Raw genomic sequence first — 21,396 nt, 5'->3', positions numbered from 1 at the left:
CCCCACTGATTCAGGTAACTGTACGATAGTGTTCATTAACCTGTATGTCATTACACGGCTAGACCAGATGGCTCCCACACAGGTTCCTTTGGTACTGTTAGTCCTGAAGGTTTACCTTACCATCACTGTAAAATAACTAAATGACACAAGTAACCTCAATTTGATGCAAAGAAAATATGTAGGCACAGTTTATTCATTTCACAATTTTCTAATTGCATTCTATTTGAAAAATTGTTTGCATTTAATTAAAGACGGTATGTTAACAATGATTTTAAAACAAACAATGTGTTGAGCGGATATCACTTGTAAATACCAATTTTACGAGGTGTTAAAACCCACACCACTGACTGACAATGAAATTCAATGCCGGCACTTTGTGTTGAGCCAAAAGGTGTGATTCACACTAATGTAGTTGTCAGAACCCGAGATACGGTTTGAGAGTTCAAGCCATGAGTGTTAGAGCGATCTGAGGTAGAACAATATGCATTATATACTGATTTTGCCTTATTTTAAGGACCGAACAATGAGTTCAAGCAAAGTGAGGTATTTGACCAATTCGAGTTCGAGCAAAGGAAGTATGACTGTAAATGAAAATATTACAAATTTAATAAAAAAGTTTGAATATTCTTGAATGATTGTAATAAAACATACCAGAAAAACACATTCTAATGTTTTGATCGTGTATTTAAGATTTTATACATCTATTTGAAAGTATACATCTATTTGAAAGTTTTTCTTGCATCAAAAGCCCGCCCGCTTAGCTCAGTAAGGAGAGTGTTGGTCTACTGATCTTGAGATCGCGGGTTCGATCCCCGGGTGGGGCGTATGTACTCCACGACGATTTGATGAGACATTGTGTCTGAAATAATTTGTCCTCCACCTCTGATAATTCATGTGGGGAAGTTGGCAGTTACTTGCAGAGAACAGGTTTGTACTGATACAGAATCTAGGAAGACTGGTTAGGTTAACTGCCCGCCATTACATGACTGAAAAAATGTTGAAAAACGGCATTAAACCCAAAACAAACGAATCCTTACATGAAAAATAAGTTGGAAAAAAAAAGTTTTACTTTTCCAGACAAAAAAGATATTGGTAAGAGCTACTATATCTACACCATTTTTTTTTTTTTTCAGGAAAAAAATTAAGAACAAGTTGAAGTATGGTTTGGCTGGGTGTGAGCCATAGAGGACATGCTGTCTTGTTGGCTAGACATCTTCCCTGACCGGTGTTGTTCAGCAGTGACTGTTGTGATCTTCTTCAGAGAAGGCAAGTTAATTTGCATTATGTGCAGTATGTTGCTGCATATTGCTTAAATACTCTTATATAACCCAGAACCTTGAAACTTAACAAGGTGATTGTACATACCAAGTAGATGACCCCTCTTGATTTTGACATTACTTGGTCAAAGGTCAAGGTCACAGGGGTCAAAAGCATAGAAAACCATTTCCAATCAGTAACTTGAGAACCTCTTGTATCAGAACCTTGAAACTTCAAAGGATTACTGGACATGCCAAGCAGATGATCCCTAATGATTTTGGAGTCAGTAGGTCAAAGGTCAAGCTTACAGGAGAACAACTTGACCCAGAACCTTGAAACTTCATTTGTTTGGACATGCAGAGTAGATGACCCTATTGACTAGGATTTGTAGGTCAAAGGTCATCATAAATGACCTAGATGATCACTATTGCCTGATGACCTAGTTTTTTACCCCACCTGACCCAGATTGGAACTTTACTTTAAGATCATTAACATTCTGAACAAGTTTCATTAAGACATGGTCATAAATATAGTCTCCAGAGTGTTAACTAGCTTTTCCTTTGACTTTGGCTTTGGCTCCTGCCCCCTACTGACTACTTGCCTATGACTATGCTTTCGGGGGAGATATGACATGTGCTTTCTGCAAAAGCATCTTCTAGTAGGTCTCTTGATCACAACGTATGATCTCATTAAGGTTTCGATGGAGGCCTTGAGAAACAAAAATCAAACAACACCAAATCGTAGAAAGAAAGAGTTGTTTGACATGAAAATTGAACAGCATGTAAAACATGTATATTACTTTAAGAAACAAGTGTCAGTATACTGATATAAACATTGAATTCCGGAAAAGGGCTGCCTAAAGGGGCTCCACTTCCGGACAGTTAAACGCCTTTAAAAACTCACCATTTTCAAAGAACTGTTACACAGTTTGTTTTGATGCATTTGCCTTTGCAACCAGTGCAGACCAAGGTCAGCCTGCACATCCGTGCAGCCTGATCATGGTCTGCACTGTTCGCTATTCAGTCAGTAAATATTCAGTGAACAACCCTTTGAATAATAAGTGGTACTGCCCAAATTGAATGATGGACCTGTTCATTTTAGAAATTTAGCAGGGTAAAGGTTAAATAGGGATTTAAACCTGTAACATATCTCTTTCATGTTTGATGGGAATGAAATTAAGCCAATTACATAAATTTGGTATTGCACCAGTGTAATAAAGCTTTGACATTGTTGTCGTTTTCAGTATAAGACGTTGGTCAAATTAACTAGGTCTATGATAGGTCAAGAAAGATAAAACTTTGATTATTGAATAAAATTGATAAAATATGTGGCAGAGACTCGTATCTATTACATTATTGAACTTGTTCAATAAATTCAATATGCAAAGACTTTCAAGTTTTAATATCCTCTGTTGATTTAGCTCACTGCCGGGCCTTCAGAATAATAAGGTAAATTTCAGCAAAATATATTTGAAATAAAAACCTCGGATAACTACCAAGATGCTGAGAAATGTTTATGATATTCTTCGCATGCTGTTCTATTGATATGATAAATGCAGAACCAAAAATGCTGTAACAAATGGTACTATTGTGTGAACTATTTTCACTGACAGTCAATATATCATTATAATATGAAAATTTGTCTGGTGATTATTCTAGTACCAATTTTTCAATTGGTAACAGCTCCAGAAAGTTACAGAAGCTCTTACAATGATAAAGATAATTGTTGCTATCAGATACTCAGATTCAAAATGGCTTTGCCTAATGTTTCAAGAGAAATTTATAATAAATCCATGTCTACGATTCTACATTATAAAGCCAGTAGCACAAAATAGAAAAAAAAATACTTTTATCTGGATTTTGTGCATATTTTTTGTTGGCGATAAATTGAAATGGTTTTAGTGGTTTTCTTATCAGATGTTGAACTTTTGTATGTAAATTTTTTAGTTATAAAATTGTCTCTTTTTGTATATTGAAGTGGAATGGAGATACGAGCAGCGCTGTTGGGGAATTCCATGCTATACAGGTATAAAAACTGGGCTATCAAACAATTTTAGTATAACTGCAGGAAATTGATGTAAACTGTAGTTTGAGATAGAATTTCATATTTTACAAATTTGAAGAATACAAGTCTGATGTCTTCTGAAAGCTATCAGAAATGAAATATACAAGTTTTAAGCATTTTTAATGTAAGTTGTGGTGATTAACATGAAAAAAGAAAATTACTGGTAAAAGCATTTAAAAAGAAAAGGTGGTACATAGTTTAGTTGTTAGTATCGTTCTTTAAATTCTACCCAGGCAAACAGTATACTGCTTCCCCATACTGATTTCCTTAACTGTTAACTCTTGGTGTGGTACATCATTGATATCAAACTACCCTGGTTAAATTTGACTTTATCATCAAAAACGCTTCTGTTATTTTCCAAATATTGGCTATTTTGATAATCAAAGGTTTTAAAGTTTAAATTTCGACTTTATTTGTGAAACTTTCAAAATATCTAAGAAAGTATAAAAGTAACATTGTGATGCAAGAACTTTGTAAATTTTCAAGAACAATTTTTCTGGAATTGTGGCTTTGACATGGAAAAAATATATTTTGAAAATCTAAAAAGATCCAGCTAATACTCATGGAAACCTTTGGAATGATGTATTGTGTATATTTGGATCTTTAAAAATCTGCATTTCACAAAAAGACCTTGTTTAGATTAGGTGGATCAGCAGTAGGCTTTTTCTGAGTAAAATACAGATTGTTATTCATCCTACAAACATGGAGCATGCAGGGACTGTGATACACGAATAATTATGTATGATTATAAGGAATAAGGAATCATGTATTTTTCAGCTGTGAAAATCATTAAAATATCATTATAGAATCTAGTTTTAGCTGTAATTCTTAGAGAATGCAGTAAATCTGTCATATTCAAGTAGAAATTTAGTGCCATCTGCTTTGGAAATATTTGCACATTTCTTACACTTTGTTTTATGATCGATGTAATTTTGAAGACATTTCATTACATTATAGCAATATGAGATATAAGATTTAATTTTAGGCATATTTTTTCAAAGAGTTATATGAAATACAATGATATTCAACATGCAGGAAGTAGAAAATATTGATATGGAACACATCGCAAATTTCAAAACTTGATGGCTTTTTTTTTTGTTTTTGTTTAAAATTATATCATTTTTTATATTTTCATCTGAAAAGTAAACTTAAACAGCAGTGAATAAAACGATTAGATGATTATACCAATATATAAATATATATCCAAGAATAATCTGACAAGCTCTCAAAATATTCAACAAGTAAAAAATTATTTAATTCCAAAGATTTGAAGAAAAAAAATCTTACCAGAATCTTAAATATTGATAAGAATACTGGAGAAATTCAGCGAGAACTTGAAAATATGAAAAGCCTGTCATGAAACTCAATAATAGAGCTTAATACAAACTGTCGTCTGCTGTTGGAACCAGTTATTGATTCTGCAAGTGTGTGGAATCAACTCACTAGAGATGTCAGCTTCTATTGGTTCGACTGGTTCTCGACTGACACTGTTTGTACTGGTGATCTCAGAACCCTTCTATTCCTCAGCCAATATCGGAAAAAAACATTGATTTAATGGATTTAGATATATAGCGCTTATACAGAAATCATTTTCTGTGAGATGGGTATAGGCACAACATAAATGGATTATTCCAACATTTTGACTCCAATTTGTGATTCTCTTTTCTCATTTCGTGGAAAAATTGTGAGAGAATTTGTATGATAATGAAGCATGTATCTCTAGGACTTAAAGTAATGTAGATTTCTAACTTATTGATTTTTGTCCGGTATTGAAAAGTTACCAGTTACAAGTTCTCCTTATATGGAAGTTTTACTATATTGTTAATTGAACTGGAATGAATTCTGATGGTCATTAATGAATATTGGATGTTACAAGTTGAATGGAAGAATGCCGTCTGCAGCAGTGGTGTTCAAAAGGTGCAAGTGACGTCTGCTTCTTCTCAGTAGTGGTGTTAGTCATTGTGAACATTGGGACATGGATTTCCTATATATCACTTGGTTGAAATGTTTAAAACTGACTTAAAATAACTGGTGTTCTCTGGAATTTATGAATTATATACAGTGGTGATTAAATCACAATTTTCTGAAACTATTTAAGAAATATTTTACATTTAGTGAAACATGGCTGTGGAGATTGTCATGAAGGTTTTACAATGGTTTATAATTTTAAGTATGAATGTGATAACATTTTCATATTCTTTTGATATGGGTGGAGCATCTCATAGTTTTAGCAAATTTGAATCGTGGGTGCCGTGTCATAATGGAACTATAACATTTGAATTTCAAACTCACTCCGGAAGTGGTATGTTGATGTACATTGATGGCGGTAGAAAAAGCAATGATTATTTTGAATTGAAACTTATAAATGGCGTGTTACATCTCACTTTTAAGCTCAATAATGAAAGAAACATGCTTTCTGCGGGCCAGAATTTGAATAACAACGAATGGCACTCGGTGGATTTGATCAGAGATGGACGTCTAACAACATTAAAAGTTGATGAATTTTCATACACACGAGAAAATCAAAACTATGACCCTACTTACATTACATTTGAAAATTCCAATAATAATTACGTTTTTATTGGTGGTCTTCCATCTGAATATAGCCATAAACTTTCAGAACTAGCGCATCCACAAATAATGTTTGAACCTCGATTACAGGGTTCTGTTCGAAACTTATTTTACAGTAACTGTGGTAAAGCAATGACGTCTCCACAGATGTTGGAATCGGAGGGTCTGGTGATGGAGGGTGATAAATGTATGAAGAGTAACCCGTGTAAGAATGATGGGATATGTGTGATGCAGGACCACGGTGTTCAGTGTGACTGTTCGTGGACAAACTTTGTCGGGGAATATTGCGAAATTGGTAAGCAATGTGGTTTCTTTCTGTTTAATATATTTCATTTTTAAAATATTTTAAACTTTATCATATGTAAAATATTGAAAAGGCCCCATCTTATCTTTGTTATTTTAATGTTTTGCCATTACACTTGATAATGATGATGAATGTAAATTTCCCTGGAATGTCTTGAATATTTATATAAGAGTATTTCAGAATGTATTTTAATTAGTAAATCTTTCAGGGATTATGCTAGGTAAAATTCAAACTTTGCCTGGTTTAACTTAAGAGAGATGAAATGTTTCAGCAGTATTTTACAACAGCAACCGTACTTACTTTTACAAATTCCAGACATGTTGTTGTATAAATTAAATTCAGATAATTATACAACAGGGATTTGTATCCATATTGTATCAGTAGAGTTTAGTTCATTATTCATAAAGTGCTTTAAATGAAATTGATGACAAAATTTATTATTCTAAATGTTCAGATACTCTAGGCGGAGTACTTTTTCTTGTTTTTCCTCAATTATGTGCATATGTTTTACTCATTAGAAAGGATGTAGATAGTAGATACATGTTGTGAAACAAATATAGCGTGAAGTTAGCTGAACATTTTTCTAAATTTTTTTTTGATTTTACAAGAAGAAATTTAAAGTATGGATCTGGTAATGTTGACGTCTGTTATTTTGCTCTGTTATGATTACTCTAGATTTCACTCTATTTTATACTGAAAGTCTGAATATTTAACATCTTGTCGGATGAATAAGGCATTGAAACATTCTTTTTTTCCTTCTGTTAGTATGTAGGAAGATGTAGAAAATAAATTATAAGAGAAATTTTTGTTTTGTTTTGTTGGGTTTAACATTGTACCGACACAAAGAAACTTTTGTTATATGAATTTCAAATCAGGTGTGTTAATAAGGACTGCTATAGACAGATTAACTACAGTACTGCTGGAGTACATGCTGAGTTTCAAAATCAGTGTTGTAATATCATTAGAATTTGTTTTGTATGTGAGCCTAGCCAATTTTGCTTTTATTTGTTCCATGCTATGTATTTGATTCAGAATCCAAACAAAATATTTCTTGAAGGGAATTAATGAAATACAATAAGTATACATAATTATGAACATAAGTCAAAAATGCTACATGAGGGTATCATTAATGTCTTATTTATATAACAGTCAGCAATTTACATCTTCTCCAAAGGCAATTTTGAAATTCTCCTGTTTTTACTAAAAGCAGTGTACAAATTTAGCTACATTTATGGTTGATGCATAGCAAACTGGCAACTGATAAAATTTACTCCCACGCAAATTACTGAGTGTCATTACTTGTCTACTAATGGTCCTTAACTGATAAAACCTCGCTGATTTTTTATTCTTGATCATTTATAAATTAATCAATCCTTTATTAATCATTGCCAGTTAATTGTTTTCTTAATACTTGTATTTGGTACATTATACATTATGTTTTTGAAAATTACAATTCAATTTAATATATACATATTTTCAACACTTGTTAGATTTATTTATAACTATACTACCTGCAGTGCTAGGTCTTTAGTATTCAATTTTTAGCACGGCAATTCGAAGAAAAGGTAGAGCTATAATAATCGTCACCTCAACGCGAAACTAGTCTATGTGTATATAGAAATAGAAGCAGATAGACTAGTTTCGCGTTGAGGCCACGTATTGCAGTTACCCATTGGTTGGCATCAGTGTCTGCATTTGCATCCCCATTTAGTTCATTTTTTTTTTGGTAAGCTAATTTATCTCAGTATCTGCAAATGCGAATGGATTGAAACTTCTTCACTATGATAATCACAGGTTCCATAACTGTATTTTGCTTTCTTACAGAATTAAGCCCCTCACTTTACTTTAGTTTTTGTATGTTAGCTGATATCTCAGTATTTCCATTTAATTTCTATGGGAATGGATTGAAACTTCAAACATTTGTGCCTGTTCTTGAGGTGTGATCTGTTATCTCATTATATATTATAAGCAGGGAAGTTCTATGACTTCAAGTTGTCTTTTTCATGCATTTAATATCTTAAAACTGGAGGTTTGCCTTTAAGGTCTCAAGCTGGAGCTTTTTTATTGACAAAAATTAAGCTTGTGAAAGTGCATTTTTAGACACAAAAACAACATTTTATTTTTTTAGCTCACCTGTTACAAAGTGACAAGGTGAGCTTTTGTGATCGGGCGGTGTCAGTCGTCAGTCATCCGTCCGTCCGTGCGTGCGTCCGTCCGTCCGTCCGTAAACTTTTGCTTGTGACCACTCTAGAGGTCACATTTTTCATGGGATCTTTATGAAAGTTGGTCAGAATGTTCAGCTTGATGATATCTAAGTCTAAGTTCCAAACTGGGTCACATGCCATCAAAAACTAGGTCAGTAGGTCTAAAAATAGAAAAACCTTGTGACCTCTCAAGAGGCCATGTATTTCAGGAGATCTTCATGAAAATTGGTCAGAATGTTCACCTTGATGATATCTAGGTCAAGTTAGAAACTGGGTCACGTGCCGTCAAAAACTAGGTCAGTAGGTCTAAAAGTAGAAAAACCTTATGACCTCTCTAGAGGCCATATATTTTAAAAGATTTTCATGAAAATTGTTGGGAACATTCACCTTGATGATATCTAGGTCAAGTTCGAAACTGGGTCACGTGCCTTCAAAATCTAGGTCAGTAGGTCAAATAATAGAAAAACCTTGTGACCTCTCTAAAGGCCATATTTTTCATGGGATCTGTATGAAAATTGGTCTGAATGTTCATCTTGATGGTATCTAGGTCAAGTTCGAAACTGGGTCAAGTGCGGTCAAAAATTAGGTCAGTAGGTCTAAAAATAGAAAAACTTTGTGACCTCTCTAGAGGCCATATATTTCATGAGATCTTCATGAAAATTGGTCAGAATGTTCACCTTGATGATATCTAGGTCAAGTTCGAAACTGGGTTACGTGCCATCAAAAACTAGGTCAGTAGGTCAAATAATAGAAGAACCTTGTGACCTCTCTAGAGGCCATATTTTTCATGGGATCTGTATGAAAGTTGGTCTGAATGTTCATCTTGATAATATCTAGGTCAAGTTTGAAAGTGGGTCACGTGCCTTCAAAAACTAGGTCAGTAGGTCAAATAATAGAAAATCCTTGTGACCTCTGTAAAGGCCATATTTTTTAAGGGATCTGTATGAAAGTTGGTCTGAATGTTCATCTTGATGATATCTAGGTCAAGTTCGAAACAGGGTCATGTGCGGACAAAAACTAGGTCAGTAGGTCTAAAAATAGAAAACCTTGTGACCTCTCTAGAGGCTGTACTTATGAATGGATCTCCATAAAAATTGGCCAGAATGTTCATCTTGATGATATCTAGGTCAAGTTCGAAAGTGGGTCACGTGCCATCAAAAAATAGGTCAGTAGGTCAAATAATAAAAAAATGTTGTGACCTTTCTAGAGGCCATATTTTTCATGGGATCTGTATGAAAGTTGGTCTGAATGTTTATCTTGATGATATATAGGTCAAGTTTGAAACTGGGTCAACTGCGATCAAAAACTAGGTCAGTAGGTCTTGAAATAGAAAAACCTTGTGACCTCTCTAGAGGCCATACCCTTGAATGGATCTTCATTAAAATTGGTCAGAATGTTCACCTTGATGATATCTAGGTCAAGTTTGAAACTGGGTCACGTGCCATCAAAAACTAGGTCAGTAGGTCAAATAATAAAAAAACCTTTTGACCTCTCTAGAGGCCATACTTTTCATGGGATCTGTATGAAAGTTGGTCTGAATATTCATCTTGATGATATCTAGGTCAAGTTCGAAACTGGGTCAACTGCGTTCAAAAACTAGGTCAGTAGGTCTAAAATTAGAAAAATCTTTTGACCTCTGTAAAGGCCATATTTTTTAATGGATCTTCATGAAAATGTTCAACTTGATGATATCTAGGTCAGTAACGAAACTGGGTCACATGCGGTCAAAAACTAGGCCAGTAGGTATAAAAATAGAAAAACCTTGTGACCTCTATAGAGGCCATATTTTTCATGAGATCTTCATGAAAATTAGTGAGAATGTTCACCTTGATGATATCTAGGTAAAGTTCAGAACAGGGTCACGTTCTTTCGAAAACTGGGTCAATAGGTCAAATAATAGAAAAACCTTGTGACCTCTGTAGAGACCATATTTTTCAATGGATCTTCATGAAAATTGGTCAGAATTTTTATCTTGATAATATCTAGGTCAAGTTCAAAACTGGGTCACATGAGCTCAAAAACTAGGTCACTATGTCAAATAATAGAAAAAACGACGTCATACTCAAAACTGGGTCATGTGGGAAGAGGTGAGCGATTCAGGACCATCATGGTCCTCTTGTTATGTTTATGTACTATTATAATTATGTATATATACACATTGAAATACTGAAAACTTGCAGTATGTTCAACACTATTTGCATATCCTACAACTACCTTAGCCTGGAATTAAAACAAATGTAGAACAAAATATGTTATAATGATCTGAGCTGCATAAAACATGTTTACAAAATTTAGAAATGAAAGCTGGTGCTAAGAAAAAGAAGGGATTAATTATCAGAACTAAATGCTTAATAATGAATATTTGTTCAACTGTGACTTTTCTTTTTAGCTCACTTGTTACATAGTGACAAGGTGAGCTTTTGTGATCACTCTTCGTCCGTGCGTCGACAATTTCTTGTCTGCATGATAACGGTTTCATTTATGATTTTATTTGAACCAAACTTGCACATAGCTTGTATCACCATAAGATATCGGTTCCTTTCTTGAACTGGCCAGATCCCATTATGGGTTCCAGAGTTATGGCCCCTGAAGGGGCCAGAATTAGCTATTTTGACCTTGTCTGCACAATAGCAGCTTTATTTATGATTTGATTTTTATCAAACTGGCACACAACTTGCATCACCATAAGATCTTGGTTTCTTTCTTGAACTGGTCAGATTCCATTATGGGTTCCAGAGTGATGGCCCCTGAAAGGGCCAGAATTAGCTATTAGCACATCTGATTTTTTGAAAAAAAATGATGAGTTATTGTCATCACTTGAGCGGTTGTCGGCGTCGGCGTTGCCTGGTTAAGTTTTATGTTTAGGTCAGCTTTTCTCCTAAACTATCAAAGCTATTGCTTTGAAACTTGGAATACTTGTTCACCATCATAAGCTGACCCTGTGTAGCCAGAAACATAACTCCATCTTGCTTTTTGCAAGATTTATGGCCCCTTTTGTACTTAGAAAATATCAGATTTCTTGGTTAAGTTTTATGTTTAGGTCAACTTTTCTCCTAAACTATCAAAGCTATTGCTTTGAAACTTGGAATACTTGTTCACCATCATAAGCAGACCCTGTACATCAAGAAACATAACTCCATCTTGCTTTTTGCAAGATTTATTGCCCCTTTTGGACTTAGAAAATGAGTTTTCTTGGTTAAGTTTTATGTTTAGGTCAGCTTTTATCCTAAACTATCAAAGCTATTGCTTTAAAACTTGCAACACTTGTTCACCATCATAAGTTGACCCTGTACAGCAAGAAACATAACTCCATCCTGCTTTTTGCAAGATTTATGGCCCCTTTTGGACTTAGAAAATATCAGATTTCTTGGTTAAGTTTTATGTTTAGGTCAACTTTTTCTCTTAAACTATCTAAGCTATTGCTTTGAAACTTGCAACACTTGTTCACCATCATAAGCTGACCCTGTACAGCAAGCAACATAACTCCATCCTGCTTTTTGGCAATAATTATTGCCCCTTTTGGATTTAGAAAATCATTTTCTTGGTTGAGTATTATGTTTAAGTCAACTTTTCTCATAAACTATCAAAGCCATTGCTTTAAAACTTGCAATAGTTTTTCACCATCATAAGTGGACACTGTACATCAAGAAACATAACTCTATTCTGCTTTTTGCAAGAATGATGGCCCTTTTTAGACTTAGAAAATCATGGGTAGGACAATATTTCTATTACACAAAAAACATCAGATGAGCATCAACACCCGCAAGGCGGTGCTCTTGTTTTGACCTTGTCTGCACAATAGCAGCTTCATTTATGATTTTATTTTAACCAAACTTGCACACAACTTGTATCACCATAAGATCTTGGTTCCTTTCTTGAACTGGCGAGATGCCATGATGGGTTCCAGAGTGATGGCCCCTGAAAGGGCCAGAATTAGCTATTTTTACCTTGTCTGCACAATAGCAGCTTCATTTATGATTTGAATTTAATCAAACTTGCACAAAACTTGTGTCACCATAAGATCTTGGTTCCTTTCTTGAACCGGCCAGATCCCATAATGGGTTCCAGAATTATGGCCCCTGAAAGGGCCAAAATTAGCTATTTTGACCTTGTCTGCACAATAGCAGCTTCATTTATGATTTGATTTTAACCAAACTGGCACACAACTTGTATCACTACAAGATCTTGGTTCCTTTCTTGAACTGGCCAGATTCCTTCATGGGTTCCAGAGTTATGGCCCCTTAAAGGTTCAAAATTGGCTATTTTGGCTTTTGCAGCCATGTAGAGACTTCATTTATGGTTTTATTTGATACAAACTTCCAAAATATCTTCAACAACAATAAATCTTGGATTCCATGACAAATCAGATCCAATTGTAAGTTCCAGAGTTATTTTATATCTGATTACCTCCCCTGATTGTAATCAAAATGGATTTATATCAGTAAGTACTTATAGGACTTACTTGAAATTTCATTATTGTTATTAGTTGGACTGAGCCAATCAGGGTAGATAACTATGGACTGATTTTATGTCAAATTACCTCCCTTTAATTCAAATTAAAATGGGTATATCTCCGTAACTAATGAAGATACTGATCTGAAATTTCATTTCTGTCAATAGATTTATTTTGCAGATCCTTCTTTTGTTCTCTTTCAATAATTTTTTTTTGAATTACTCCCCTTTTACGTTACTATAAATAGCTTATTTTTAAAAACTTTTTTATTGTTGGCCATAGGGAAAAACCGAGACCACTTTTCTGTGGTACAACATGGATGGTACCTCCAACCTCCAATTTTTAGGTGTATTTTGACATATCTGTACCTTGTAAGATTTTTTTTTTCTTTTTGGTTAAATTTCTTCCCTTTGTTGTTCCGGTCCTTTGGACTTAGATATTTTTTCTGCGGACCTTCTTGTCCTCAAGTGCAATGATAACAGGTGAGCGATATAGGGCCATCATGGCCCTCTTGTTTATTTTAATTATCAACCAGTTAATAGTGATTAGCAGTTTACAGTTACTATGCTGTCAAGGAGGAGACATCTTGGAGGAGATATATTGTTGATCAGCATGCTTGTTGACACTCCATCTGAATTTGAGCCGCACCATGAGAAAACCAACATAGTGCATCCGCGCAGTCTGGTCAGGATCAGTGCTGTTCGCCAACAGTTTCTCTAATTGCAATAGGCTCTGAAAGCAAACAGCATGGATCCTGACCAGACTGCACAGATGCACAGGCTGGTCTGGATCCATGCCGGTTGCAAATGCACTATGTTGGTTTTCTCATGGTACGGCTCATACTTACTTTTAGATTAATGTATATTATATAATATAGATGCTGAAATATTTTTTGAGATTGCTTTCTAAATTTATTTAGACAGAATAAAGAAGTTATACAAAGATATATTTGTGCATTCATTGAAAAAAAAATTGCATCCTCTTCAAAACCTCTTATCTACAAACATGCAACAATAAAACAGCCAACAGCTTTTACAGCATATTGGGTGGGATGTCAACTTCCTACAGTTCATGGCTTCACTATATTTCAATTATATTTGAATTACTTGTAAGCGATGTTTTACATGTATAAAAAACGTGATATAATGTATATTATCGTTACCATCTTGATTTTACAGATTAGGGTTAGATTTTATAATAGAAACACTTAACTGATTTTTTTTTTATCATTTATTATATTATATTTATTTTTTATAAGTTAATCATGAGTGGCATTTTCTAATCCAGGCAATAAAGATAGCCATCAGCTGAGCATATCAAGAACATTGGAGTATTTTGTTGGTGCCAGCTGCAGTGATATTTGAGTAATAATTTTAAAACAACCCAAATTATTTAGGTTTTACAATTCTATTTTGTAGTAATCTTTAACTTTAGTTTGAAAAATGTCGGGCACTTATTCAGGCTCAGTGTTATATCTGTCATTTGAAAAAGGGGGCATTATTGATATTAAAATAAAACTCTACATTAAAGTAGTTGTCAGTTCAAAATACCTTAATATTACGTTAGATTATGGTAATTATTTAATAGAGTATTTCTAGGTCTATTAATTAAATGATTATTGTATGGAAAGAATCACTCTTGCATTATAACCCATTCTTTATGATATAATGAATGGATATTTTTGAAGTATAACTAATGAAAACAGATTTGTCATATTTGATCCCAGAACATCATCTAATTTATATGCAGTGCAATACTGCCCAAACTATGCTGATATATCATAAATCCAATGTATATGCAGTACAATACTGTCCAAACTATGCTGATATGTCATAAATCCAATATATATGCATTGCAATACTGCCCAAACTATGCTGATATGTCATAAATCCAATATATATGCATTGCAATACTGCCCAAAATATGCTGATATGTCATAAATCCAATATATATGCATTGCAATACTGCCCAAACTATGCTGATATGTCATAAATCCAATATAAATGCATTGCAATACTGTCCAAACAATGCTGATCATTGTAATGTATCTTATATAAAAGATGTTTACATGCACTGTTTTCAGTGTCATTCTTGAAAACCTGTGTAAGATGCAATATAACCAAACTCAGACCCAATTCCTTGCAGTAACATTCTTGAGTGGCTATGCTGAATGCCATACTCAGACCCAGTTCCTTGCAGTAACATTCATGTGTAGCTGTGCTGAATGCCAAACTCAGACCCAGTTCCTTGCAGTAACATTCATGAGTGGCTATGCTGAATGCCATACTCAGACCCAGTTCCTTGCAGTAACATTCATGTGTAGCTGTGCTGAATGCAAGCTCAGACCCAGTTCCTTGCAGTAACATTCATGAGTGACTATGCTGAATGCCATACTCAGACCCAGTTCCTTGCAGTAACATTCATGTGTAGCTGTGCTGAATGCCAAGCTCAGACCCAGTTCCTTGCAGTAACATTCATGAGTGGCTATGCTGAATGCCATAAAAACAAACTTGAACCTTCCGGTAGTTTCATCACAATGTCATCCTTAGGAAACTGTCTAAGATGCCATTTCGTAAAACTGACACAGAGGCTGTTGTGCACAGTGTTGTATTGAAGAACATGAAAAAAATTATCTTCACTTTCATGTTCTTTGAAGAGGTGCTGTGTTAATGAACAGATTGTGTGATGCTTGCATTGTATCACTGAATGTAGGACAATATCCCCTATAGACAAATCCTGCCTGTACGATTTGACCTATGTAGACAAAATAGCCCCTTTGATTTTGTTGATAAAAACTGCAAAAATCAAAAACAAAAAAAGATTAAAAGAAATTTGAAAATAAGTTTAATATGATAGGTATAGTTTCGAATGGAAAGAAAAGAAAATATGGGGGTGGGGGATTTTGTCCATATCCCTGTAGCACTGGGCAGTATGCACATATTTATGAATATATACATTGTAAATATCATAATTTTCAACAGATCCTATTTAATATAAATATTCAGTAGGATATGCATGTTAAAATGCTCAGAATTCCACCAAAATAATAATTTTGCTACTCTGGTTTCTTTACAAGTTTGTAAATGAAGGTTGACAAGTCGACAATTTAAAAACGATTTGCAGAACCAATGAAAAGTGGTTGAAATACCCTTCACCTTGAATTCCCAACACTAGGCCTTACTTAATAGCACTGCCAGTAAGGTAAAAAAAAAAATTTAAACAAGTTGGATAACAGTTCTGTATTCTAATATTGATTTGTAATATATTTCAGAATACTGTGCTGTTGACATGAACTAGGGAATTAAAGATTCTCAATAAAAATGTTTATCTTCTGTCATATTACTGTCTCTTTATTGACTTACACTATATCATATGGAACTTTATCATAATTGCGTGCAAGATTCTCACAGCTTAAAGTAAAAGTATACCATAATGCACCCCTGCATCTCTGCTCTTTCCAATTTACTTTAGCTTTATGATGATGAAAACTTGAAGCTTACTTGAATCTGACCATAGTTTGCATCAGGGAAAAACTGTCAGTACTGGCGTAATAAAAATATGTTGTCAAGACCCCATTGGGGTCTGAATCCTTGACCTCCGGGTTAAGTGGCCTATGCCTTTACCATTAGACCACCACTCCACTTCAGAATTAAAAGGATATATACAGCAGTTCATTATACTTTTAATTATATGTACCATGATATCTTGAAAGATAGATTTTGTTTGAAAACTTTAAAGGTGGTCATTCACATTTTGAACTTTAAAAATTTTAAAAACGAAAATGAACGATTTTAAACTTGGTTGCACAAATGAGGTAGAAATTTAAAAAATTAATGTAATTGCTATAAATTTACATTCTCCCTATTCATTCCATTGAACATTTTGACATAAATTCTGTATGAGCTGATTTTGTTTCTTGAATATACTTCTAAAAGTGATTTAAGAACTATGAGGAAAACTATTTAACATTTTTCATTAGGCGTAAAAAAAAAAATTGTTTCCGGTATCCCGACCTACCCTAAATTTTTGGCCCGACCCTAAATGTTTTTATGGCCTTGGAGAATATTTTTTTCAACTTTTTAACAAAAAGATGCAAAACTGCACTTTTTATGCTTTAAACATGGCCAGTGATGTTAGAAATCAACTTACTGATGCTCTAAAGGCATAACCCCCTTATTTGTAATCATTTTTTGACAAAAAAATAATTTCCGAAAAGTCTCCCTTAATAAAAAAAATTTCCGACCTACCTACCCTAATTTTTTTGAGCATGTTACTGGAAACAAAGAATTTTGTTTTAGGCCTTAACTGGAATAAATCCATTTGTGACAGCTGCTTTTCCATGTAAATAACACGGTTGTGGTCTGCCTTAGTTGATTTCACATAAAATAGAATGCTTTCCATGTAAATAACACGATTGTGGTCTGCCTTTGTCGATTACGCATAAAAAAGAATGCTTTTCCATGTAAATAACATGGTTGTGGTCTGCCTTTGTCGATTACACATAAAAAAGAATATGCCAATAACAGTCTTATGGAACAATAAAACAGACAACTTTGTTTATAATGAATGCACGTCTTTGATAACAGTGTTGTTGTTAAAGGGAGGTAATGACAAAATTTAGGTAGGGAAAAAATAGATGAAAGCATATTTTGATAAAAGTCATTAAAACATATTATATGATTAAATACAGTCTTGATGCATTATTATTACTAACTCATCATTTCCGAAGCTTAATTGTGAATGACCACCTTTAAGAACTTAACTTCTTGAGATTATGAAGAAATTATTTTCCCAGACCATGAAAGTTATCATTTGGAAGATATAATTCTGTCAATGATTGAATGAAATTCCTTCATTTAAATTTTTTTGCTATGAATATTAGATTTTATTGGAAATATTCCAGAAATATGCATAGCATTGTCATTTACAAAAAAACAAGTTCTGAGAGAAAGGAGAGGTTAAATGAAATGAATAAAAGTTAGAAAAATGCTGATTTCCATGACCTTTCTGATAATGTCCTGAATATTTATTTACAGTGAAAGGGCAGTTTCTTTCAAAATAATTTTGCATTTCATTGTACAGTCTTTGTCAAGAACAATAAAATTGATCTTTCTATAAAGTTTTCTGACAAACTGAAGTACAAATGTACTTGAGTTCTCGTAATAGCCCAGTTCTGAATTCATAGCAAGACTGATTTTAAAAATATTAACCTTTAGCCAGCTAAATTTCTAAAATGGACTGGTCAATCATTCAATTTTGGCAATACCGTTTGTTATTTGAAGGGGCATTCACTGAAAATTTACTGTCTGAGTAGCGAACAGTGCAGACCATTATCAGCCTGTATGGATGTGTAGTCTGATCTTGGTCTGCACTGGTCACAAAGGCAGAATCACTTAAATTGCCACCAGCAAGCTAAAGGTTAGTTAATACATCTTGGTAAAAAATTGGAGGAGTGGTTACTGACATGACAAGACTGTCAATATGGGAGGGGCTTCTTTTTGATAAAACTTATTAAGAAAATTATATAAAAAAATGTAAGATTGTTAGTATAGGGTTAAGCACACAGTTATTTTGAAATGAGGTTTTAAATGGCTTTTTATTTTTTGAATGCCTCTGAGAAACGCCCATATACTGTCGGAAATCTCAAAATTATAGAATACTTAACCCTCTATTTAAATAATTTTTCTCTCTCGAAAAATCTAGATTAATCATTAGATGAAAATTTCTGGGTTAAGTGGAAGCAAGAAAAAATATAAATTACTATTACAAGATTTAAATTATGTCTTTGAGATAAGATGCATACTTTGGATTATGGGAAGACTAAATGTTCTCTCAGGGTCTGCCTAATGAATATTTAATGGATTATAAATTGAACAAAACTTAACATATAACTGTACTTCCTGCTATATTTCATGTGTGAGACTGTCTTTTTAAATAAATATCTGATAATTTGGATTTTCAATTAGAAATCTCTTTTTTTTTTCCTGTGTTTATCAGTATATTTTATAATAATTCACTTAAGATATTCAGCCGTCTTACGGCTCTAGACTGTTTGAGAGACAGTTTGTTTAGAATATGTGGAGCAAATTTTAAATGCAAGAAAATTAAGCTTGTCAAAGCTTTTCATTTTTTACTAGAAGATTTTATTTTATTCAGTAAGAGGACCATAGTTCACAAGAAGTCTATGTTATGCAAAATAGGCCTTATTATTATTGGGCAAAACTGGTATAAACCCGGCACGATAATTCAAACGATAACGTGTGTGATGATTATGATTTTTTTCGTTAAAACATTTAAATACAGAAAATATTTTTGCATAACATTACAGTATGCACTCAACTTCTATCATTGACAACCTTTCTGAGTTCAGCGATGCATGAGAACAATAACAATCAAACAATAATATAAACATGCTGTCGTTTAAATTATCATGCGGTAGTAGTATAACTGTATTTATATGATGTTTAAGGTGGCAAAGAGAGAATGTGTTATTCGATTTTCTCCATCCTTCCTTGATCAGAAAAATGACAACTTATAATGACTTGGAAAAAAGTAATTTTTTTGCTATCAGTTTTACCGTTTTTTCACTTAAATAACATTAGGATTTCAGCGTGACTAATTAAGAATCGGCATGCACAGTTCTGTGACCTCATCACTGTTTTGTTAATTGTATTTTCAATTTTCCCTTCCACTTTTTGTTTATTTTGCCTTGAACAGAAGAAATACATCAACACATTCAGGTGGGATGATTGTCTTGGAGGAGGCACTGAATGTTATTTTCCGATATACTGACACTTTCCTGGATGAATAGAAAACCTAAGTTTCTGTCTATCTCAAATAGGAGAAAGAAAGAAGTTTGGATAAAGAAATGGGGTATACAGCTCAAGATAATATAATGTCAGTTTTGTTCTTCTGAGTTGAGAAAGTGTTTTAACTTGCAAGCAGGCTTGTTTAAATAAAGTAATTCTCAGTGAGTTTTAACTCCTTTTATTTGTAAACACATTTGGCCAGTAGAATACACCTTACTGTTATTTTTTGGTATGAACTAGCACTTATTGACAGCTTGAAACATCAAACCTCTCCATTAGATAAAATGCTTAGTTAATTACCCTCACCAGAGCAAAAACCTCTGTGAAACATTTTAGTCTTTCCAGTGTTATTTGTTATAGAGAAGTAAGAATTTCATTTCTGACACAAGTTTCACTCCTTTTGATCTTCAGAGCTCTACTTCCACCACAATATCTATTTCACCAGCATTGCGTTACGATGTACGTTATTCGTACAAAGGAATGGTACAGCCTTAATTCATTAATGGAAGATTTAATCATCCCCATGGAGACTGACTCCCTCCTTCCATGATGGGAAAAGCCAAATTTGTAACATTCAATCGATAAAAATTTGAAGTCTGTTTTCAATCAGAGAGAATGTGCATTGGTGTACTGGGTGCTTGGAAAATCGTTTCTTGTCTATCAGATTTATTGTGATCAGCAGTTATTCAATTTCCTCTTTCAGAGTTAACACAAGTGTTGGATAGACTTATTGAAAGTTTTTTGAAATAGCCCTTTTAACAATATAAATTTTGGCACTGTTGCTTGTATTTTATGAAGACTCCTCCCTTAAGTCAGTAGGGATTGCAGAGTCATGAGTTTGGTCCCTGGGCGAGTCATGTGTTCTCCATGACGATTGATAAAATGCATTGTGTCTTAACTCATTCGTCCTGCACCTTTGATTCATGTAGAAAAGGAGACTGTTACTTTTGGAGAATAGATTACAACTGTTAATATAGAATCCAGGAGAACTCAGGTTAGGTTTACTGCTGGCATTACATATTAGTGAAATACTGTTGAAAAACAGTACTGAACCCAAAGCTAATTGAATTGTTACTAGTGCTAGTATTTGAAGATGACTATATACAGTCATATTTTAGCTTCCTGGATTCCTTGCATTGTTGCTAGTGCCGGTATTTGAAGACTGCTGTCATGTTTTAGCTTCCTGGGTTTCTTATATTGTTGCTAGTGCCGGTATTTGAAGACTGCAGTCATGTTTTAGCTTCCTGGATTTCTGATATTGTTGCTAGTGCCGGTATTTGAAGACTGCAGTCATGTTTTAGCTTCCTGGATTTCTGATATTGTTGCTAGTGCCGGTATTTGAAGACTGCAGTCATCTATTAGCTTCCTGGATTTCTTACATTGTTGCTAGTGCTGGTATTTGAAGACTGCAGTCATCTATTAGCTTCCTGGATTTCTTGCATTGCTGCTAGTGCTGGTATTTGAAGACTGCAGTCATGTTTTAGCTTCCTGGATTCCTTGCATTGTTGCTAGTGCCGGTATTTGAAGACTGCAGTCATGTTTTAGCTTCCTGGATTCCTTGCATTGTTGCTAGTGCCGGTATTTGAAGACTGCAGTCATCTATTAGCTTCCTGGATTCCTTGCATTGTTGCTAGTGCCGGTATTTGAAGACTGCAGTCATGTTTTAGCTTCCTGGATTTCTTACATTGCTGCTAGTGCCGGTATTTGAAGACTGCAGTCATGTTTTAGCTTCCT

At 34.0% G+C, this 21,396-nt stretch overlaps 1 protein-coding gene across 5 annotated transcripts in view; it reads left to right on the top strand.

Moving 5' to 3' along the window:
• The first annotated feature begins 3,134 nt into the window (after positions 1-3,134).
• The window catches only part of LOC123524527 (neurexin-1-like), a 201,554-nt gene continuing 183,292 nt past the window's right edge, over positions 3,135-21,396 (top strand). For 2 of the 5 annotated variants that reach the window (XM_053539342.1, XM_053539339.1), the window contains exon 1: positions 4,761-6,187. In XM_053539342.1, coding sequence (XP_053395317.1) covers positions 5,443-6,187 — 745 coding nt within the window. In that variant the 5' untranslated portion in view covers positions 4,761-5,442. Of the gene's footprint in view, positions 3,283-4,759; positions 6,188-21,396 lie in introns of those variants that run through there. The other 3 variants (XM_053539344.1, XM_053539332.1, XM_053539350.1) reach the window with 3 other exon arrangements.

This window comes from Mercenaria mercenaria, chromosome 1 (genome assembly GCF_021730395.1).
Source record: "Mercenaria mercenaria strain notata chromosome 1, MADL_Memer_1, whole genome shotgun sequence".
Lineage (NCBI taxonomy): Eukaryota > Metazoa > Mollusca > Bivalvia > Venerida > Veneridae > Mercenaria > Mercenaria mercenaria.
Note: the sequence above shows the minus strand (reverse complement) of the source record. Positions and strands in the feature narration are given on the sequence as shown.